We start from the raw sequence: 23,612 nt of genomic DNA, 5'->3' as shown, positions 1-23,612 counted from the left end.
GTAAAGAACAAAGATCTTATTGTTTGTATGTCTGCCTGAAGACAAAACTCTAAAAGTTCCTGAGCATTTACCTCTGATAATATCCATGCTGTGAAATGACTGCGCTGTTTTTGTTTCATCTTGGAAACAATTTTCCCTTTTCTGGTATCAGCTATGCCACTTTTTGTAGTGAAAAACAGCAGGAGTAGAGTTCTTTTTGTATAAGCGATTTCTATTTGAGATTAAATAAAATCAGAGGAAAAACTGAACTGTAACCCGTCTATAGAATGCAAATGACTCAGTGCTGGGGAGTTTCTCACACAGCGTGGGGGACAAATCTGAAGTGATAGAGAACAATGGGATTAGCTCTGCACCATAAACTAGAGCTGCCGTAATTTCTGTGCCGTCATATTTATTCTGCTAACATGAGGTGGTGTGTAATCAGGCTTTGCTATATGCATTCAAATATGTGTAGTATAAGATCTTCTGTGCCTTCGCTGGTGAATTGTTACTGCGTTTTTTTTTTTTTACCTCCCGTTCCACACTGGATCAACAAATACAATTCTGCAAAGTGAAGGGAAAGAATCTGTGTGGTTGAGCACAAAGGCAAGGCAGGAAGGTTAAGTATCCAAACCCCTGTACTTTCATTCATTCATCTTATTTGGGCTTCTTATGATCACTATATAATCCAGGATCCTCCAGCAGCTGATGGTTCAAATATTGTAAGAGAATTTTATCTTTTGCCTATGGAATTTATTTCTCCTTCTCAGCACTCTGTAAACACTATCATTCCACGCTTTAATCCATTTGTTACATACAAATGGATGTGCAAAAAATAGAGCCCCAGGAAAAGCCAACTTTCAGACATTCATCACGATCCCTGAGCAATAAACAGCAGAGTCGGGGCTTTTTCAAAGCACTCTGCTTTGTGACACACTGTGTCATCTCTCACCTCGATCTTCACTGGTGACCCGATAATCATTGTCTTTTCCTGGATGTTTTCATTGAACTCTGGAGAGTGGTCATTGACATCTAGCACAGTGATAAACACTTCAGCCAGGCTGTATTTCCCATCCGTGTCCTCTGCCTTCACATAGAAATTATACTTTGAGTTCACTTCAGCATCTAATACAGCCCAGGGCTGGGTGTAAATTATACCAGTTGATGGGTGGATTAGGAACCTGGAAAAGAAGCATGGAAAAACTTCTGGGTTTTTGGGTCACTTAATGTGTGTTTACAGCCTAGGGCAAAGGTGGGCTCTAAACACGGAATTGCTGCGCCCAAAGATTGGTACTCTTCACCTAACTCCTGTCTGGCTGATGATTCCAAATCATTCACTCTACCTATTTTTGTCTAGATCCTTTAGTTTTGAAACTATCAGTGTCTGGTGTTTTTCAATTATGCATTAGCCATTTAAGCTGCATTTTCTGTTAAAGTCTTTGTCCTCAGTAAATGCTCAGTGTGATGGCCTTCTCACAGAGCGATTTCTTTGCGTTAAAACATTAAGGAACTGCCTATTTATTTTTTTTTCCAGTTTATAAGTACAATATATTAGATCATGTCCTGCATAAATTAAGATTGAATGATATCACCTCAATAGCTAAGGGAAGCATGCCACATATCATATTTAAGCTCTTTACTTCTCAGAATGGGTAAGAAAAATGGCTGCTCTTAAATCCCCCAAAGTGCAGGGCAAATTACCCCCTCCAAAAATAATCATTTTTCCATAGACTGGCACTGGGATGGAGTGGGTGTTCAGATTTATTGATAGCAAGTTTGATTCTACACATTTGTAATTACGGAGACACTGTCAAAAGTGTCAGCCAAAAGCTTGGATTTATAGAGAAGATCCCAACACAGTGGCTTTTTAAAATGGACTGCCAGCGTCGGCTCCAAGCAGTAGGGTGTTTAACAGATGAAAAGTTTTATATACGCTTTTATTAATGTACAGGATAACAAAATATTTTCTGTGTTTCCTCTGTGAGCACAATTGAGAGACGTTATAAAACGGGCACTTAATAATCCAGACTCTTCGATTGTTTTCATTACCCTATTAAATACAAATACAAGGCTTGATGAAAGCCAAGACCTGGAGGTGGAAGGAGCTGTGCCAAATCTCGGTAGGGGACAGTGCCTGTGCCAAGTGCCTCCTTAGCACCCAACCCAGCCTGACCATGCAGAGAGGACTCTCATCACCCCCATTTTAGTGGGAGACTAGAAGCACTGAAATATGAAGACATTACAGCAGCGTACCCCGCTCACACTAGCAGCTTAGATATAGGATTGCCAGCATAATGGTTTTATCTTCAATAGGAAACGCTATTCCTCTTACTCCAGGATAACTCATCCTTCTGCCAACGCAACTGACACACAAAAAAAATCATGCTTCTAATTGAAACTTAAATCTGCATCAAACTGTGTGTTCAGCAGGTCTAGAGGTCCCAGGGCTAGGCAACCAATCCAGCCTTCCAGAGCCATGCTATTCTGGCACAAGAAAAAAAATATCTCATACTTAGGAAGGAAAAGAAAGTCTTGACATTTTAATTTCCTTATTCAACAGCATAAAACACTGAGTCTGAGCATCCCCCTAATTCCAATCAGAATAAAGTTGCACTCCTGTTTTTTTTCTAAATCCTTCATCACCAACCTTCACAAGTTTCTTTGCACCAGCTGCTACATTCTAAACCTAAGAGGTCTGCCTGCACGACATGACCTTTGCCTGCTTGCCTCTATGCAGTTAGCAGCTAGCTTAAGGACTTAGTGAAGAGCTCAAAATAATCCATCGTGGAAATGCTCCCATATGTGTATCCTTCTGGCTACAGAAGAAGTTCACCCTTAACATCGTGGATTTTGGGCTTTGATTGTGCCTCCTAAATGGCTTTCACCTTAATAAGAAGAGTTCAGCTTTAACTCCAGGTGGATAATGTAGGAAGAAAAACGGATTCTGGGGATGAGTGCCTGAAAAGCTCACTCATTGCAATGTTCTGCCCTGCAACCCCACCATACCCAGGAGCTGCAGGTTCCAGTAGCAATATCTGTGATGGCCGGTGATGCTAGCCACGGCTGGCAGCCCCAACCAAGGAACCAGTGCAACTACTGGGGGGGAAACAGTGTGGGAGAAACCTTTGTTTCAAGGATGCTCTCACCCCAGCACTGCCCCCAAAGACAGGGAGAGGGAGCTAGGCATCACCACAAAATCAAGTAAGCATCAGATTCCTTTCTTCCCTGATGCAGGGCTCTTAGGCTTAAATATATAAAATGCCTTGAACACCCAGTGCAGCTGTCCTCCAAAGCTGAAGTTTATATTCTTGAAGGTCTTGTCATCTTTGATTTGTTTTGACAAGAAACCGGACTATTCATACAGCTATACGGAAATGGAAGGGGAAAGAGCAAGGGATTTTTTTCCCCTCCAGACCTGACTTTTCACAACAACTAGACCAAAACCTCCTCTTTCTTTCACAAGTGTCTTTCAAATGGTGATTGAACAGGTCTGTGCATTAGTACTTCAGATGTCTTATATCTCTTTGGGGGCTTGTGGGTAAAATTCCATGGGTTCATGAAGCAGATGTTTGATGATCACATTGGTTTTTCTATTGTTGTTTTCACAGAACTCACAAAGAACACAGCATAAATGTCCTTTAGAAATGAGCAGGTCAAGAATTAGCCTGTGGTGGTTTTTTGTTTGTTTGTTTGTTTGTAGCTTTTTAAAATTCTTTTAAAACTCTGCTTAGAGGTTATATAGGTTTTTTTGTTGTGTTTTTTTTTTTTGTTTTGTTTACTTACATATCTGCTCCTGTTCCATAGATAGAGTACTTGACTTCTCCCCAAAGCCCTGAATCTGGATCTGTAGCCTTAAGAAAAGAAAATCAGTGTCATTCTTTACTAAACCGCAAAAAAGAAATGTTTCATTTTTCTTTTAACAACAGGCTATGTAGAAAACCCAAATGATTTTCACTCTTTTTGCCATCACATTTTTAGGGAGAAATCACATAAATGTGCACTTAGAAAACTGCAAAATCTAACACCAGGGAAGGTCACTGTCCCAGGGAAGCTGCTGAGATGTCTCCTGGCCAGGCGGGTGCCCAGAGGCTCGAGCAGGGAGAAAGCCACTAGATGGCTCCATCCATTGACATTTAACACATCCTCCCTTTAATAGAGATGAAGCTAATCTCAATGACACCAACAAACTACCCTCTCTCAAACTTTCCTAATTATCAGTTAAATATTAATGTATATTCCCCAGACAAAATTATTTACTTTGTATAGAGTATTTTTTAAGCCTCTTCTTGTTTGATTCAATTTAAAGTAATGCATAACAAATGTTTCGAGCTATACACAATATTTCAGCTTTGCTTATATTTTAATCACTCTTGTGCCTGTGTGACTTTTAGTAATGCAGATACTACACCAGATGATATCTTTCTTCCAGACTCCTGTTGGCTTCCTTTCTCAGCCCAGGATTAGGAAAGCTATTGATTTGGTAACAGCTATTTCCATAAACTCCTGCTTCTCGGATCGCTCTGAGGTGGTGTTACGTTATACCTTTGTACCTGGCCATCAAAATTCATGGCAGCAGCAGCTGATTCATTCATCACCTTGTTTGACTGTTTGGAAACCAGGACAATGCCTTTGATTCCTGCATGGTTAGCGTAACCCACCTGCAGCCCTACTGCAGCTGTTCTTCAGTTCTTCGGCGTGAGCTTGTCAGATGCTCTCATCCCATAATTTTGACCTCAGTCTACTTTAGGACTGCCTAACTGTTCCTAAAATATTTGCACACTTGGGACTTCTGCCAGAATTCGTATCCCGAGTCCTTGTAGTGCCTTAATTTGTCAAGTATATTTGTGATTCTGGGTCAAGTACTGAGTGACAGCACATGACAGTAAATGCTACATGGATTCCTCAGCTATGCTGTCCTGTGTACCTTGGCTCAGAATGGTTACTTTTGCTGCTTTTGCAAACTTTTAAAAAAAAATCTTTCTTTTCTTCTCACCTTGGGCATTTTTTATTGCTATTGCTGCAAAGATAGTGATGTTTGGAAGTCTCTGTTTTCTACAGCTTTCCTGTCTGTTTCCTCTAATAACCTTTTCTGTATCGTTTATGTTCTGCTTCTCAGCTTTCATTCTTCCATTGCTAAAATTTGCCTTCAGCGCTTTATTATCATGATTATTTAATTTTCTTTCTTACTCACAGCCAGCCTGTGCTGGAGATCTCTGGCAACCTGTGTCCGTCATCCCTACCTGTGAGGCCTCCGCCAGGCGCCTTGCATCACCCACCGAGCCCCATGTGGCCAGGAGCTCTCCTGCCTTTGGGACACCAGGTCTGTTTCCAGTCCTAGCAGCTGCACCGAAGAGACACAGCTCTCATCAACCGACCGCTGGAAATGATTCTCCAGCACACAGGGCCCATGTGATACCCTGATTTTATTTCTATGAAAATGTGATATACTGGGAAATCTATAGGCATATTTTTCCTGCTGTGAGAAGACACTTACATAGACAGCTTTCTTTCCCAGCTCTAAGTCTTTTAATGTTATATTCTTGCCTTCATTAATTGTCTAATTCTGCATTTAGAAGCCAGATTCCTCCCAGGAGGAAGAGACTAATACCAGCTAAGCAGCCATCTTGTTTTCTTTTTACTCGTACTTAAGCAAGCAAATCCAGTAAATCCAATTCCACGATCAGTGGAACTGTCACAACCGACTCTTCCTGCTGGACACTGATTTAACAGGGGCTTTCTTAGTACTCACAGACCCTGTGATCTGTCTTAAAAGCGGAAGGCCTTTAATTAAAAATCAAAGTGAATTTGTTGTTCTGAAAAACATTTGCCTAAAACTTTATTTTTTTCAGAAGTTTTTTTTCTGTTTGCTTTTTTTTTTGTTGATGCTCGAAAGGAACTGGAGTCCAGAAGCCGACGGTGAGTACGATTTGCTACTTGCCTCTGTCCACCAGTTTTAAGGTACTTGAACTGTCACCACAGACACTTAGAAAAGAGAGCATTTCTTAAGAGATTAATGAAACTTACTGTAACAGCAACTACGTTAGAGCCTCCCGGGGAGTTCTCAGGGATCCTGGCAATGTAGTAATCGGAGGAGAACTTTGGGACGTTGTCATTCGTATCCAGCAAGCGTATCACTACATCAGCCGTTGAGCTGAATTTCTCTGGTGTGTTCACCTCTATTGCAAGAAGCTAAGAAGAGAAAACCAGGAAGTTACTAAAAGCAGCTATTATTACTTCTTAAAGGAGCTTCTTTCCACTACCCACGGCACATTTGTCCATTTCAGCCTGGTTGGACCAAACAGCTCAAAAACAGGGAGAGGATGAGCTGGGTCAGGGTGCAGCCTAGGCTTGTTTGTGCAATCCTGTGATGGGCAGTCAAGCTGCGGGAAGAGGAGTTCCAACCTGTGTATACATATTAGACTTCATGGGACAAATGCAATTGGTCATAACTGACCAACACAGCTCAAAAAGCTGTAACAGAAGCAAGCAAACACCTATCCCTGGGCAGCTCCGAGAACATAGAGAATACATAAGCACCAAATAATTTTGAAGAACCTTGTACACTGAATCACAATCCTTTGCAGAGGAAGCATAAATTCTTAGTCAGGGAAGAAGTCAGGGCAATAAACTGCACCAAACAGGGCAAGGAGATGAGAGAACCGGTACCCTGGGCTGTTTGGAAGCAGCAGTACCCCCACCCCAAATGTTGGATGGTCAGGGATCAGGCACATACAGTAGAACCCCCCTTCAGAAAGTCTGTGAGAACTCCTACCACCAAACTCCTTGGGACCCTACCCTCACTGCCTTGTGCTGACTAGGACTTTATCAGGTACCCACTGGGACTTTTGGATTGCCTCGCTGCCTCCGAGGAGAAACAGAGAGCTCTGGCATAACACATTCTCATAACTCTGCTCACCTGAAAGGGCAGGCAGCCCCGTACAGCAGAACCAGGGGTGGGGAGAAGCCAGCAGGGTGGATGTTCTGGCTGGCTGTCAGCAGAGCTTAACGTGAGTGCACACTTATCCTCCCCTCAGCTGAGCGATGGCACTGCTGGGTCAGCAAGTGGGTTTCTTACATTGCCCCCAGCATGCAGGGAATCGATGCAGGGAAGAGCAGTCACCACAGAGACGGCAGGGGATAACCCAGGCGCCTGGTGCACAGCAGCTCTCAGTAGGCAGCAGGGAGCTCTCAGCTCCCCACTTGGGAACAGACCTGAGCAAGCATTTGGCGAGTCACCTCCAAAGCCTCAGGCAAGCACTTTCCAGCAGGACTTCAGCTACTTAGCACCGAAATTTTCCTCTCTTACTCTTAGTCTAAGGCAAAACAGCAGCAGCATTTCTGCTGTGTCTGCTGGCTCCGCAGTAGATTAGGGAGCTATCAGGAGGAAGCCTGAGCTAGTAAAGCAGCAAGCCTATTGCTCAGGTGTTGTGTGACTGAGCAAAAGCAGGTTCAGCAACAGGTACAGAGAGACAGTGAGTCCTTCACAGCCTCCGGCCCCTGCGCCTGGTCCCTGGTGGGTGGCTGCAACACACAGCATCGGCACTAGGACATCAGTCTTGGGCTCTGCAGGGGCTGAACCTGAACGGCTCACACAACAACCAGTGGTCAACCCTTTGGTTTTCATCTTTGGGTAAAGACCTAGTTAACACGAAGCAGGAGGGCTCTAGAACTCTCCTGAGGCCAGCACACCACTAATAGACTAGCGAGCAGGACAGCTAACTGTGATATGAGAAGCTCAACTGGAAAATCTAGTGGCACAGGTTTTAATTTCCCGTAGGTATCTGTTCCAGGAGCTCCCTCAAAGAGGGTGAATGCCTGAGGGAGCTTTAAGCTTCGGAAGGTAGAGCAGGGCTGCCACGGCATCTCCTCCTCCGTGGGTGCGGAGGTGGGGGCTGTGGGGGCTCACCCTTCCCGCACCGCGCGCCTCCCTCCCACCGTGTCGCAGCTCCCCATGGGCGGGCGGTGCTGGCACTGCCGACCCTGCCCTGCCACGTCCGGAGGAGTTTGTACCACTCAGAGGTGACAGGATTTGGGGCTAGGAGGGAGCACTTCAGGTAGACAGGGAAAAGGCTATCTCAGGATCATCTCCTGGAGCTGTTCCTGCTGTGTGAACAATTATAATGGCTGGAAAAAAGCAACAAAAGGGTTCTTGAAGAAGTGAATCTTGAAGGATTGCTTGTAATTACTACAGGACACTTCTGCTCTAAAAGGGGAGTTCGGTCACTGGGTCTCTACGCTAACTTCTGTGTTCAAAGACCAGGCATACAGACATCGGCAAAAAGCTGCTCATGAGCAATCTCAGCTCCTAAAGCAGCACAGGGGTAAAATCTTATTGTTGATCATGCACATGGAGCTATAATTAAATTATATCATCTGCAGTGAAATGATCTTTGCTGCTGGAATCAGCTAATCTTAGAATGCCTTATGAGAGCTTAGCAGTTTTGCTTTGTTTCCTACATTCATTTTTTCTTCCCTTTCTTTTTAGCAGCCATAGTCCAGCTATGTCAACACACTGACAACATCTTCCTTCAGGGAGGGATTTTTGTCAGCTTACTTGCCTGCAATGTCTTAGGCAGAGCTGAATTGTTGGTTTTATGCAGAGAGAGAAAAAACGTAGCATAGAACTGTTACTTCACAGGACTACATAGTAAAAATTAATACAGGTCAGAAGAGGAAACTGAGATGTAATCTTAAAATTGGCAGGCACATTTTTTAAAATAGCGTTTGATTTTGGCAACTGGGGATAACTGCAGCCTCATTTGGTCCTGGTCTGTGGGAGATGTGAGGGGCAGGAGTGTCCAGGCTCCTGTCAGGGCGGCATGTGCTCCAAGCTGCAGGGGGTGGAACACGAGAAATTTGGCCCTCCGAGTATGTCAGCCCAGGACAAGGTGGGACAGCGACGTCTGGCCCCTGTGGCAGAGGGACTGGAGCTCTAAGAGGCTGAAGGGGTACGAATTACCACTGCTGCCATGCCTTGGGAAACCCACTCTAGCTCTTGGCCAGCTGAAAATTAAGGAGGTCCTGACTACCAACTGCCTTTGAGAGACAACCGTAAATGGAAGATAGATTTTCTCTAGTAGCCTTTGCTTCAGGTAGTTTTTCAGTGCATCTCCCGGTCAAACTGGCTTTAGTTCCTCTCTAGCATTTTCCTGTTTAATAACAAACCAGAGGAGAAGACTCATTGCTTACAGATACCCATCCTCCCCCGAAAATAGCTTTTCAAAGCTGCTTTGGGATACATGTTAAATAGGAATGTATTCTTATTTCATGCAAAATTCTAACAAGACTGACTACATTGGCAAATAAAACTGGGTAGGAAGTGATTTGAACTTTTCAGGGAAATGGAGACAGCAATGAGGTCTTTATCAAGTATTTGGTGCCATATATTACTACCATATCATTCAGCTGCACCTTCTTAATTTGGAAACTAAACAAAGGCTCTGCATTTTTAGCAAAGCCTTATGGACTTCTCCAGTAGAAATAATTTCATAAAAAAATAAATGTGAATAACTGCTTAAGCTAAAAAAAAAACAATATCCTTTTTCCTGGTAATTAATTATTTCAGTGTTTATGGCAATCACACGAACTACTTTGATTTCTATTAGTATTCATGAGGAGGCCACGTGTAACTTCTTTACTGGTCTTTTGGTAGTTTAACCTGAATAAATGTGCGCTTATTATAATTAGTTTCGGTAGCACTTTATAGCCCTTTCAGAATCTTCCATTTTAATACCATAATGATGCCTCACATTTTTGTAGCATCTATAACCTATGAAACTCAAAATGGCTAAGGAGCATTGCAAGAGGAGACGTGAAGCATACTGCAGTGGAGCTTGCTAAGGACACAAAGCAAACCATGTAGCAAAGGAGAGAACAAAATCCAGGTAGCTGGCTTGTGGAATGTGTAAAAAATGCCACTTTCTGTACAAAATTAAAACTAGCATATGTTAATACCCAGCTAGATAGTTTTGCCAATTTTTTAATTTTTTTTTTTAGCAATTACAGGGATTGTCTGTGCCATGCTTTGCTGTCAGAACTGACCCATCTATATTCATGTTCAGAGGCAGCTGATATAAAACCAGACTACTTAATTATCTTGCTGATGAGCCAATGAATCCGCCAGGGAAGGTGGTAGTGCAAGGGTCCAGCTTTCGGGTGAAAGCTGGCTTTTGTATGGCTGGCTTAAAGCATGGGTGAGATGCCTCAGGTCAGTCTGCAAAAGGCCATATATCTAGATACACTCTGACAAAGGCAGTGAGCAATTTGGGGAAATTTTCTTCCAGTCAGCTGGGGTCTTCAGCCTGCCAACATTCAAAAGCATGATCGTGAACCAAATTACTTAGGACTAAGCAGGTAATGTTCTGGCCCCAGAGAAATTAGGGTTTCATCCTGTGAATTTATCATTGTAAAAGCAGAAATAACAGCCTTAGGGTTCAGCCTAGAATGACTCAGAGCCACCAACATATGCAGCTTCCACAGAGAGATAATACTCAACATTTTGCACTGACTGGACTAAATTAGTCCACAGATGCACCCATTAAACCTTTGGAAGTTGATGAACCAGAGGCAGAAATGAGTTTGCCTTACATGGAATATAATATCACTGACAATGCATCAGACAGCTCCAGACAGATTAAGAAGCTAAATCCCATCAGATACATAAGCCATCACACACACATCTTATACACAGGCAGAGAAGACCCAGAAAGCAGAAGTACCTTGAAGGTTAACAACTTGAATTTTTCATAGTCAATAGCAGCAGAATTTTCCACTATTATCGTAACCTGAGCCTCATTCAGGACAGTTTGGGGGACCACTCGGAAGATGCCACCAGGTCCAATAAGACGGAGGTTGAATTTAGCATTGGCTCCCTGTGAATAAAAGCAGACATGGCACTGTTTTCAGTAAACGATGCACTTCTTACAGCCTAGATTGGCTCTGTTTCTTCACACTGTATAAAATTAGAATGAGTCTTACTGCTTAGAGCCCTCTGCTCTCCATCCCTTGGGCAAGAGACTGCTAAGAAGCTTAGTTATATAATCCCTCCATCCCTGGTCACAAGACGGACACAGCTTTTCTTAAAATAGATTGACAAGCTTGGTTATTCTTCCAGTCATAATGGAAAAACCCTGCAGCAGGACTGGTTAAGAGAGGGATCTTGCGGCAAGCACCCTTGGGCTTGGTGCCATGCACTGTGAACCAGCGCAGGTGACAGATAACACCACGTGCACACGGGCAGGCGAGCCCTGGTTCCTGCCAAGGGAAGACAACTGAACTGTCTGCATCAGGACAATGGACTCCTCAAAATCCCAGCCTGTGTCCTAAAAGCTCACAGCCTGGGATGATGCAGAGCCACAAAGATGTGCCACCTCCAAGCAGAGGTGGTACCCCACAGTTTGCACTGACTGGACTAAGCTAGCCCAGAGTCAAAGCCACTAAACCTTCTGGAAGCTGATGCACCTGGGGGGAGAGAGGAGCCCAACTTGAGCAGAATAAAATCTGACACATATTTTTGACAGCTCCAGGTGAAGTGAGAATCCAAATCCCATTATATACAATCATTGAATCTTTAGGTTGGAAAAGATCTTTAAGATCATCAAGTCCAACTGTTAACCCAGCACTGCCGAGCCCACCACTAAACCACGTTCCTAAGCACCACATCTACATGTTTTTTAAACACCTCTGGGGGTGGTGATTTCACCACCTCCCTAGGCAGCCTGTTCCAATGCTTTACCACCCTCTCAGAGAAGACATTTTCCCTCACACCCGATCTAACCCTCCCCTGGCACAACGTGAGGCCCTTTCCTCTTGTCCTGTTGCTTGTTACCTGGCCAGACCAATTCTTATAAAGCAAACTGGAGCACAGAAGGGAAAAGATGAAATGGAGATTCTGATACTTCTGCCTTACAGAGGAGGTGGGAAAATGAGCTGAGCCCACTTCACCAGCTCTCTGACTTCACCAGTTTCTCAATGTCATGTTTACACTGTGACAAACCAGCCAGATTCACTGCCTGGCTGGTGCCACCTTCTCCCCCTAGCATGAATCCTGAGATGAAGAATTTCTAATAATACCTTTCAAACAGCATAACTCTACTTTTGGCTGTACCACCGGAGGGCTTGTTATGAGCAGTTCTCGCTGCAACCTTAGCTCATGTCAAGAGGAAAAGTATTCAGCCGTAGTCCCCCAAGTAAAACAGAATGATCTGGGATCCAAACTCGATGGTCTGTGTCATCTGGTCATACAAACTTTTCCAGCTACAGAGGTGACAACAGGAGCTCTTTTGCTGGGTAGTACAGCCAGATGCACAAAGCCAGAGCCGCTGGATTATGGAAAATAGTGCTGATGGGGAAAGCACACCACCTGACTGTACAAAGTCTTCTGTGCTTGGGACTGTACGTGGCGGTGGCAGGGGGCAGTGAGAGAACTGCCTCTCTCCGGCAGCTGAGTCATTTCTGACAGTGATGTCCACCGAACCCAGATCTGCCTGGAGCAAGCTGTGCTGCTGCATGTCTCCAAGCAGCCAGCCCTGAGACACAGGGGTGACTGAAGGAACAATAGCACTGAGCCCTAAGCTGTGTCTATCAGAGGAAGAGGCTTGGGGGAGAAATATCTGCATAAAGTTCTTGCAAGTAAAGATGGCATTTCCATCAAACTGTAGGGCTAAAACAGACCTTGTTCACAGCTTCCTCCTTCTCACCGCACCATCCACTCCCCCAAGAGTCACTAATGGCCGTGACAGAAACAGACATATGTTAATTTTTCTCCTTTATATTGTTGTCTCATGTGGAAGGGAAAACGTATGCTATGCCTTGAAAGAATGGCACACCCCCCCCTCCCCCAGAGGGATGCCTTACACTGTACTAGGAAGCTTCTTGCGAAATCTAGACAGTGTATTTAGCAATGTTTTCTGCTTATTTTATAGCCTAACTTGCATCCTGAATATTTTGTCAGCCGATATAAGATACCTACATATTTTGTTTCTAAGTAGAAGAGACGGGGTTTGTTTCTTTCCTTCTGCAGCAACACCCCCTGTGACAATAGCAGGATAGACGTAGCACTGCTTTGAAAGCAGTCATTTATCTGCTTGCTGCAGAGCAGCAGGAGGGAGGGGGAAAAAGCTAGTGGGTTTGATAGAGTACAATACAGTCAAACCAGCACAATACTGAGCATGGTTATATAAAAGCACTCTTTCCAATAGTGATGCAGTTCTCGGATGCATTAAGCTTTTCTCTTGTCGCTGCCTAACCTCAGGCTAACTCAGATGGATGCCATTCATACAGTATTTAGCTTAGGGATCCCTATAGCAACCATCACCATAGTATCTACGGGCATCACAGGTCAGTTAGATAGCAGGCTGAGATGGATGGAGTCTTTTCCCTTTATCTGGTTAGAATTAGTTTGGCTCTGGCATAATTTTTAAGATTACCTAAAAATATCACTCCAGTGGGAATGATTTATCAAAGCATGCACTGCAGACTCTGGCTGAAACATAAGGGCCAGAATAATAATATATTGTAATAAAAGCAATGTAAGGGTACAAGCTGTATTGTTTCCAGCAGGGCTGAGAAGATACAGACAGCAAATGCACTTGAAGTTACTAAAGTGATTGGAAACTCTAAATCTCCAAAGGGAGCACCTGCTTGGACATTTACACTGACAACAACTGAATACAGCCACTAGTCAGGGGAAGTTCATAAGGACTGTTCAACTTTGGTCACCGCAAGAAGTGGGCTGCAGCTTTAGGGTGACCCTGCTCACGGACATAATGCTATACGACAGACTAAGCATATTTCTGAGTCCAACCTCTCTGTGGTAACGGATCCTGCAACTACTTTATCTGCCCTAGGCTTCTGGGAAATGCAGGTGAAATAGTTGAGTTCCTAAAATGACGTTTCCCCATCTGACAACTCTTGGGAAAATAAGGCTGGAAAACTGCAAGTCACATAGTTTCCACTTACCTGATCTGAATCATTGACTGTAATCTTGAGTCCCCTCAAGATTTCACCTTCTGGTGGGTGCTCATACATGGTCAGTTCAAATTTGTTCTGGGGACCATTTTCTCCATAGAACGTTGGTGGATGGTTGTTGAGGTCGACTACCCGTATAGTCACCATGGCAAAAGCGTACACAGAGGTCTCACCCTCCTGACTGACTTCTGTTGCCTGCAGCGGGCAGGAGAGGGAGAGAGAAGAATGATGAGGGTATACTCTCTTTCCTCAGCTCCATGCTTAGGTACTGTTCTGCATGCCCTAACATGCTAACTGGTACAAAGATTCACAGCCTTTTATTTCTCCAGAAATCTCAGTCCATTTCACACTGAAATTTATGAAGATTAGTAGATTATGATAATAAACCAGTCCCAATAAAGCCCCAGTGAAAAAATTCTCCTCCTCATTTTGTGAGCTTTCTAACTCACCCTAGGTGAAAACAGTTCTCTAATGACAGATAATCTAATAGAGGTAAGACAATTGCTTGCCTAAAGTGTTGACAGAATAGAAAAGGAACACAATCTATAAATTTGCTGTGGTACCACAGGTAGTTGATTTTCATGTTGCTGCAAGGACTGCAGCTTTGAAAACTGTGAGAAAAACTGTACTTGTGGTATCTAGGCAAATATTTGAAAAAGTGACACACTTTTTTTTTTGTTTGTATGGGATTTTTTTTGAGATTTAGTCTCTGATTTACAATTCTGCTTTTCTGTCCAGATGAGCTTAATTTAAACTGGATATATTTTGGACAGGCAAACAAACCTGTTTGGCATTTTTCTGAACTGAAAGTTCAAATCTGCCTGGGTTTCAACATTTTCAACACGCAGCCTGATTTGCTGGATTGAACCTAAAACGTTTCTTTTGTCAGGACAGAGACTCCAGCTGGTTTCTTGTAACAAAACAGCTATCTATAACATGGGGTTTTTTTGCTTAAAAGGCTGAAACCCAAAGGCACTAGACTGCTAAATTTCTCTGAAGATGTTAGTCTGGTAACTGAGGTGCCTGTCACTACCTACTCTGGGTAATGCAACACTCTTTTGGTGCCTCAGACAGATTTTTGTCGCCTGCACAAGCTCTGGGTTGCCACAGATATAACTAGGAGAAACAGAAAGGTTTGCAAGGGCTTAACCAGTCCTGTACCCGGGAAGTGCTGGCAGACTGCAGTCAGCCAGGGAGATTAGGGGAAGAAATGGTGTCCAAGTTTAACTCAGATGATGGGTCCTCTATGACCTCCCAGGTTCAGCAAGCTGCTTGAGCTCACTAACAAGAAAGTGCCCTTGGGGATGCTACCTTGGTTCTGGCAGCGTGCAAGCCCCCAGAGCTGCCTTTAGACAACGTCCTTACCATGACAAACTCTTGTGGTTGTATTCTGCGTTTGTTGAAGAGAACTGATACAGTCTTCACAATTTAATGCTACGTTTTTAAATTCTTGGTCTTCAGAAACTGCTTTAAATAATGCCTGTCAGACTGGTATTACACCTCATCAAGGTGTTAGCATGTATTTGTATGTGGCTGATCAGTGCTTCAGGAGTGGATACTGCTAGGACATTGCATGATCTACCCCAGCCCTACTGCTAATCATAGATTTGGCAGTTACCTATCTCATCACATGGAGGTTACAAGACAGTAATTCCCATTTTCGCAATAAAATCTGAAAAAACATAGAACAGATATCTACACGCTATAAAGGATGTTGATTCTCTAGACTCAGAGATGAAATTAGGACAAGATGACTTCATTTGAAGGAAATAATTTAGACACTAAATATCCAAGGGAACAAAAGCACTTTGTTCCATTTTATGCTATCTGGCACTCGGCTCAAATATAGGGGGTAAATATAGGGTTCTAAAACAGGCAAAGCCAGCTATAAACTGAGCTGTATTAGACAATCATGCCTACTCACAGCATTTAAGACCAACAGTCTTCAAGTGGCCACGGAACATACCTGAACTTTTAGTTCATACACTTCTTTCTTGAGCTGATTTGGGCTTTTTATAACAGAAATGGCTCCAGTTGTGTTGCCAATTTCAAATGAATCTTCACTTCCTGCAATAAAACCAAGATGCTCTAGTTACATGTCACACTTCCTTTTTCTGAAAAAGCATGAGCAATCAACCATGCGCTTCATTAAGCATATCTTTGTCCATATGTGTATCCCTATCCATTAGTAGATTTGAAGCTGTGTTTGAAAAGCGAGCAAAGCATTTCTATGCCTGGTCACAGTGAGCCGAGAACACAGATGAGGGCCAAAAGGGGTTTCCTTCCCTAGGAACGGCTCAGTGGAGCTCTGCCCCTGTGGGCATCTGCCCTCACTTTCCCCTTCCAACCCAGGTCAGATTCCCTTCAAGCCTCAGCGACCAGGTGTGCAAATTTGGTTTTCATTTCTATTATGCAGTCTTCTTTATACCCTGGTTTAGATAAAAATAGACATTCCTTATTGTAATTAGCAAATGCATAATTAAGCACTGAAGAACAAGAACATTTCAACTCACTAATATCAGTTAAGGTGAGACATTTGACTACCTAAAAGAAACACAGTCACTCTTTCAGCAGACAGCATCTCTGGAGAAGCATCTTCTGGCCTTAGACATTCAGCTGTTCAAACCCTTTCCGCCTCCTGCAAAGCTGCCCTGAGCAAAAAGGGATTTTTGAGGATCTGGGGTAAAGCCCAGGCTCTGTGCACTGAGGCGGAGTTGGGCACAGGCAGGACAGGGCTGCAAGCTGCCTGCCGCTGCCGACCTAACTCCCACCAACCTGAACCGAAGACTAGGCACAGGGCCGCCATCCCTGGAGACCTGGTGAATTTGCGCTGAAGCAAATACCAGCTTGCAGAGAGGCAGCGGCGCCTCCCCACAATGCCTGCCCCCACCTCGCCATCATGGTCAAAAGCAGGGTGGGGACCAGGGAGGGGACCAGGTGGCGGCTCAGGGGCCTTGCCCTGTCCCCCTGCACGTTACCCCACGTACGGTATCAGCCACAACCTATGCTTGGTGGCAGACCCTACCATTGCAGGGAATAGAAAACCCTTGCAATGAAGAAGACCAAGCCTTCAGAAATAAAGGATGATGACCTGAAAGCCCAGTCATTTATCTTTCTCTCTAACTCAATTCCAATGTTGATTTTTAAACCATCTGATAGTATCCTGTTTTGCTAACACCTGCAGTAACTGCAACTTCATTAAAGTACACTAGACACAACGTTGAACAGATATCGACTCGTACAATGGTCAATTATTAAGATACATTGGCCTGGAAAGCACATCCTGACTGAGAAGCAGCTTAAGTCAATAGTGGTTTTAAGCCACCGTACTTCATGCCATTGCCTAGGTATCACAGGGAAATTAGGAACTCAGGGTATGTAGCATTATGTCTATTCTTTCGTACAGCATGTTCAGAGGACTGGAGCATTTTCTGAAGTTACCCCATACTTCCCAGATGAAAAATACGTATGAGGAATAAATAATCTCCTATTTGTGTGTAGTATTTTCTTGCCCATTGACAACCCAGCCTGCAGGTATCGGAATAATGGCTCGTCACGAGTAATGTCAGGGCCTGAGGTGCAGGGGCAGAAACATACTGTCATCTTTGTTCTCTATTTCTTCTACTTTCTATGCACTAAAAGCATATTTCCTTCCCCTCTTTTCCATTTCACCGTAACAAAATCCTGTGTTAATGTGCATGAGAAAGCTTGCTTTCCATTAAGTCGTATTTTGTGCTACTTATCTGTCATCCCCTTCCATCTTCATTTTCCACTCGTTCCTAATCACTTACTTTTTTTATGCTATAGCACCTTTTTGGTCATCTATTTTCTTTGGAAATTGAATATATTTCCTCGTTAATCCTATTTCCCTTTGACATATTCCTTGGTTCATCTGCCATTTCTCCCTTGCCTAGTATATTTTCATCCCACTTGTTCTTACTCCTCATTCTCCACCTTTCTTTTTACCTTTTCTCCTTTTCCATCTATTCTCTTCTGGAACCTTTTTTTCTCAATGTTTCTACTTTCCTTTTACCCTTTTTCATCTATTCCCTTGCACTGAGGAGAAGGAACCTCAGCTTGGGTCCTATCCCATGTCAAGGCAAAACCTCAGCTGCAGCTCCCTCTGTCCCCACCAGACCTCGCTCTTTAGATCACGTAACGCAATGAGGAACTTTACCGCGTAGCTCTGCAACTGCAGATTTCTCTGATGAAATTTTGGAATCTCTCACACCTGGGAGTTGGGGTGCCCAGTTGCCATGAAAGTCTTGTTTTGGAGGAAGAGAGAACCAAATAAAACTAAAATTGTGGCTTGGAGTTTAGCTAGGAGAAGTTGTTAGCTTCACCAGCTAATGAATCATCAGTTCAGCTAAGTCTCACATTTATGCTATTAAAAGATGTGCGACAGACACTCTCAGAATAGCTGATGAAAAGCATTAATCTTTTGATAGCATCTACATTCTCCCAGTGCAGCGTGCAACCAGGATCTCTTCACTGGTAAGTATCATTTCTTCTAAGAAATCAGAGGTTTGGCCATTTAACCACTTTAAGCACAATATTAATAAACTTCTCCCTCTAAATACCACGTCTGGGTCTCCCAGTGCATTCTCGCGCCTCCCAGATTAAACGATAGAGACGCTCAGTAGCAGTGACTGCATCTTCCTTTACGCTTTCTGAAATGACAAGCAGGCTACTGATGCCTAACAAATCAGCAACATTAATAACTCCAAGCGTAGTTCTGTGAAGCAGATACTAAAACCCAGTGAATCGTATCTTGGCTGTTCTCTGGTAGACAAGGCCCTGGAGTTGCTCGAGGTACCTGACATTATTTCATGAGAGTTTGTCTCAGCTTTATTAAACTCTAGCATATCCCATTCTAATTTAGTGTCAGACCTAGTTTCGACTGCCCTTCAGATTTCATACCAGACAAGTCTACTCACCGTTTACGATGCAGTAATGAATACTGTTAGGCTTTCCTCTGTCTCCATCAAGAGCAACAACAGTAAGGACCTCAGAGCCCTGGGGAGAAAAGGGAAATCACAGTCTGCGTGCTGAGATCAGAGAGCAGTGAAATTGCAACTGCCTATTAATAAACTGAAGTCTTTCTGCAGTGAGGCGTGGGGTGGAGAGTGGGTACTTTTGCTTGTGCTGTATGGGGAGGACAGCAAGGGCCACTGACTCCCACCCAGGAAAAACTCAGTGCTTGGCTTTGCAGAGCAGGAGCTGAATGCTCCTCCTTGAGCCAGCTCTGTGCTGTTCCTACATCAACAGTTTCAGCTGTTCCCAGCGATGTTGCAGCCCATGCACCGTACCTCCATACCAAGCGGGGACATGCTGCTCACTCCCCACGGCCGTGCTGTGTGACCTGCCCTAGCCAGCCTGCTGCCAGCACCACGCCACCACCTGCACCGATGGCAGAGCAACCTGCTTTGGGGCAGGGGCCTCCGCTGCCCCAGGAGGACCACGGCTTGCTGCAGCCTCTGGGCATGCCATGCACCTGCCAAGTGGCCGGGGCTGCTTTGCCCAGTGCCCAGCTCCTCTTGTTCTTTTTTGCAGCTGAGCTTTGGGTGAGCAACAGCAGGAGCACTGCTCTGCTCCCCACGGGCTTCTCGGTGCCCACCACTGCGGCTGTGCCAGCAGCACGGGTGGGGAACGGCTGCAGACCCCCTGTGCCCACGGGTGCCTCAGCCCCAGGGGCTGGCCGGCTGCAGCCACGGCCAAGGACAACTACTTTGAGCCACAGACTTGGGCAGAGGATTTGGTGTAACTAATCCAAAACCTGAGGTTTAGTTTGGGTCACTACCAAGCTGCTGTGTAGGCTCCCAGCAGTAGACACCAGCAGCTGCTGAGGAGTTATCAGGTCATTTTGATCCTCCCTAATTAAGTTCAGAGTGGCAGGGAAAGAAGAGATCACAAAGCAACTTGTCCCACAGAACATTTAGGGCATAAAATTGTGATGAAAATGATGATGATTTAACTGTCCTTAAACCTTCACTGTCTTTCCTTCTGTGCAAGTAACATGGCCGTGGGCCATAAGTACAGAACTTGTGTGCTGGAGACCATTTGCTTGTGTGACTACTCCTATCAACTCAGAGGGATGATGACTGTCAGCATTATAATGCTCACCCAAATGGCAATGAGCTGTGCAATTCAGGCCTCCCTCTGAACTAAAGTGTTACTGTTGGGGGCTGCAATACCAGGGAACATTGAAGTAACTGCCAGTTAATCACAAATGGCAACAAGGAACATTTTCACGACAACACTTGAGTGAATTTTTCAGACAAGACCAAGGTTCTGTTAGAGCTACTGGAAATAGAGAACTGTATTTATTATTATTTATGCTGGAAGCTGCAATAAAATCTGCCTACTGGGCAAAATGCAGTGCAGTCCCTTTGAAGGTGACAGAGTACTTGTAAATCCTGACAGCTCCACCAAAGAGAAAAGCAGCAAGCTTACAAAATTAACACCAAACGTGTAAACAACACTAAAATTAGCTAGTGCATCTCTCTCTGTGGAGTTCATTCTAATAGCAAAACACACACTGAGAAGGACCAGTTTGTGCTTCCATCATTATAATATCATAATGGTGTAAGTTATGAGCTCAAGCTGGATGTAATTAACGTTTATTGACTTCCATTTCCATTGTAAACACTAACTCCTGTATGCACCTGATAGTTATTTCAAGATCTATATATAACTATGCAGAATAAATCAATATACATAATATCATTCATTCCAAACATCTGCAAAGTACACACTTCTCTGCCCTGCTGAAATGGAACAGCCTATGCACTGAGCTCCAATATACAGTCGTGCAGAGGCTGCAGTGTACAGGACAGAAAGGAAGGACGTGATTTTTCCTCAAGGGAAGATCAGGTGAATGGCATGCAATCACACTGCCAAAGAGATCTACAGTCTAATGTTGGATAATTTCATGAGTAGATACCATTTCTCATAAGTATGATGAAAAATTTAATTAAATCTTATGTATCAGGGTGAAAGCTGATCCATACACAATATCATGCCACAGAGAAAATTAATTAGTCTGCAGCTTCAAGAATCCGATGTGGCAGAAAGCATCATGGTGGATATAATAAACTCATTTGCTAAGCTGTACACTTCCTTTTACGCAAATCCGCCATTAGGCATTTCTGAAGTGATGGCACAGCCAGAAGCTCCACATACTCCTTGGATTCTGTGTCTGTGGTGGATATCAAGTGGTATCTTCAGCAGCGGACATCTGCCAAGAAATGCAGTGTCCCCACTCATAAGTGGTTTTCTTAAATATGTCCCTGCTTGCCTGATGATCCGGTGGTTTTTAGCCCTGGGAGGATTGGTGGCCCATTCTGCCTACCTAGCCATCACTGAGCAGAAAGCATCCTGCATTTTGGGGATGTCAGGATTGCTTCTCACCACAGCTATGTCCATGGGACAGCACAAAGAGTCTAGAGTATTTGCGCATGAATTGTCCCCACACCTTGCATAACCAGTGTTGGTACCAGACTGCTCAGCTAGGAAATAAAAGCACCACACAGCATACAAACACACAAAGGCTTCAAGCATGGTGTGTTTGGGTGAGGTAATCGGCAACCTGCTTGAGCCTTCAGCCAAGTGCCTCTGCAGGTCTCAGCTGTGGAAGGGCTTCTAGTCACTGGCTGGGCTTAGACCAATGTAAATGGGCAGAATCCTTTTCGACTTTAGTGGCAGTAACAGGAAGCCTTGCCTGGCAAATTTGCAATGGATGTAAATAAGAACAAGTCTGAGATTTGGTCAGTTGGCTCATTTCACCTGGGAGTCAAAGCAGAGTTTAGGTCCCCATTTCCAATAAAGTCTGTGCTAGAAACCGTAGGGTCATCTGGACTGAGATGTGAGAGGTTGCACTTGTTGTCCCACAGGTGAAAACGAGCACTTACTGCGAGCGTATCCTCATAGACATAGCCGTAGTAGGGAGTCCCAATGAACATGGGAGGGGTGTCCTGAACATCCTCCACGTTGACAGTAACAGTTGTTGTGGCCGAAAACACTTTGTTGTCTCCCCTGAGCTTACCACCACCATCCTAGAAGAGAAGTCATCATCAGGTACCTCTGCTGAAACACGTCTGCAAATCAGCTTATGGCATCGCATGCACCTCATGAGCCTTCAGGAGCACGTCCCAGGAATCCCTTCTCTCAAGACACACATTAATCTCTACTGCCTTATTCCCTTCTCTTCCATTTGTCCTGCTCCCTCTCTGGTTAGGAAGACAGCTTGCAGCGTCTCAGAATTAATTTCTTATATTAAGTGTTTGTGCCAATATATGCACTCCTACATGGTCTGTTATCAGCAACACAGGGGACAGAGAATTCAAGGGGCTTTTGAGGGAAAAAAGAATGATAGAAACTAATGCAACAAGTTCGTGATTAAGGTCTACAGCTTTTCACCCCACATACAGTCTTGTCATACACAACGTGCAGTAGCAAGGCAGTGCATTGCTAGGGTGAAATTAAAACAGTGGCCATGATCAAGGTCTCCCAGGGACTCCTACGTGATAGAGTGAAAGCACAGAGGAGCTAAGCAGCCAAAAACTGCTAGATAGCCACAGTGTATAAATAATCTCCAAAGACTTGATGACAATCAACGCTGCTACTGATACAGCAGAGCCAATTAGAAAGATGACTTCCAATTTCAGAAGCTTTTAACACCCTCAGTCTCAGAGCACTCCTGGAGGGCAGTAGCCATGCTGGTGTAGAAGATTGTGACTTGTTCAGCATGTCTGCTGTACCAATTCTAAAAGTTCCACTTTTTGGAGAAGTCATGCTCATTGTTTTTTCCTTCTTACTGTCCCAAAGGCAGCATCTAAGCCAGATTTTGTTACTTATCCTCATGAACTTTGTCTAAATAAATACATAAAAACTTACGTATGTTTTTCATAAAACATGAGAAAAAGTCCCCATAAGTTACAACAAAATCGGCCTCTTTCCACCCATGCAAGTCTGTGTGTGACAGGTCCCCGCCGGATCCTGAAACACTTTACTCCAGAATCCATAAACTTTTAATGCCTGTTATGAATCCTCAGCCGCACCACAGGCGCACCATTGCCGAGGACAACAGTGGCAAGAAGGGATGTGACCAGAAGTATTTGCAGGATTTGGATAAACTCCTGCCACAAGGCAGCAGGGAAGTGAAAGAAACGTCCACAAATATTCCCAGAAATGCAGCCCATCGCTCGTGCTGCAGCGGGTCGGGCTGTGCCCTGTGCCTTGCCGCGGGCAGTGCCTGCCTGCCAGGGCTTCACCCTGGTTGTGTCAGGGAGCCCTGGGCACCGGCGTCTACCCAGAGGGTGATGCCTCTCGAAGCCGGGGCTGCGTACACCAACCCTTCACTTTAGGTGACTCTCCAAATGCACAGGTGGCTCTCTGCAGCGGGGCGCTCTATCCTGGTACCAGAGCCTGAGCGAAATGTGGGAAACCCACTCCCAAATACCTCCAGACGCTGCCCAGCAGCAGATGCCGGTCCCCTTTCCGCCCTCACTTTTCCATGTTCCCTCCCACACCTCCAGACGTTTACAGAGGGAGCGACACTGCTGCCTCAGCGTTATGCTTCGTGTTTCAGCATCCCTTTGAGTCACACTTGCATTTGAACTGATCAGCCCCACTCAAATACAACAAATAGAACCCCCTGCCTCCTC

The 23,612-nt window shown here is 44.5% G+C and overlaps 1 protein-coding gene across 1 annotated transcript in view; it reads right to left on the bottom strand.

Annotated features, from left to right (window-relative positions):
- The window catches only part of CDHR1 (cadherin related family member 1), a gene marked incomplete at its 3' end in the record, with an annotated part of 84,368 nt that overhangs the window by 8,539 nt on the left and 52,217 nt on the right, over nucleotides 1-23,612 (bottom strand). Inside the window, exons 11-18 of the mRNA XM_080402815.1 lie at nucleotides 21,858-22,001; nucleotides 18,885-18,963; nucleotides 15,914-16,014; nucleotides 13,939-14,142; nucleotides 10,698-10,850; nucleotides 6,004-6,168; nucleotides 3,763-3,830; nucleotides 932-1,160 (exon numbers count right to left, since the gene is read on the bottom strand). Of these exons, the coding sequence (XP_080258941.1) occupies nucleotides 932-1,160; nucleotides 3,763-3,830; nucleotides 6,004-6,168; nucleotides 10,698-10,850; nucleotides 13,939-14,142; nucleotides 15,914-16,014; nucleotides 18,885-18,963; nucleotides 21,858-22,001 (1,143 nt within the window). The remainder of the gene's footprint in view (nucleotides 1-931; nucleotides 1,161-3,762; nucleotides 3,831-6,003; nucleotides 6,169-10,697; nucleotides 10,851-13,938; nucleotides 14,143-15,913; nucleotides 16,015-18,884; nucleotides 18,964-21,857; nucleotides 22,002-23,612) is intronic.

Source organism: Falco punctatus (genome assembly GCF_963210335.1).
Source record: "Falco punctatus genome assembly, chromosome: 9".
NCBI classification, from domain to species: Eukaryota; Metazoa; Chordata; class Aves; order Falconiformes; family Falconidae; genus Falco; species Falco punctatus.
The sequence above is the reverse complement of the archived record's forward strand: the minus strand, read 5'-3'. Positions and strand labels throughout refer to the sequence as shown.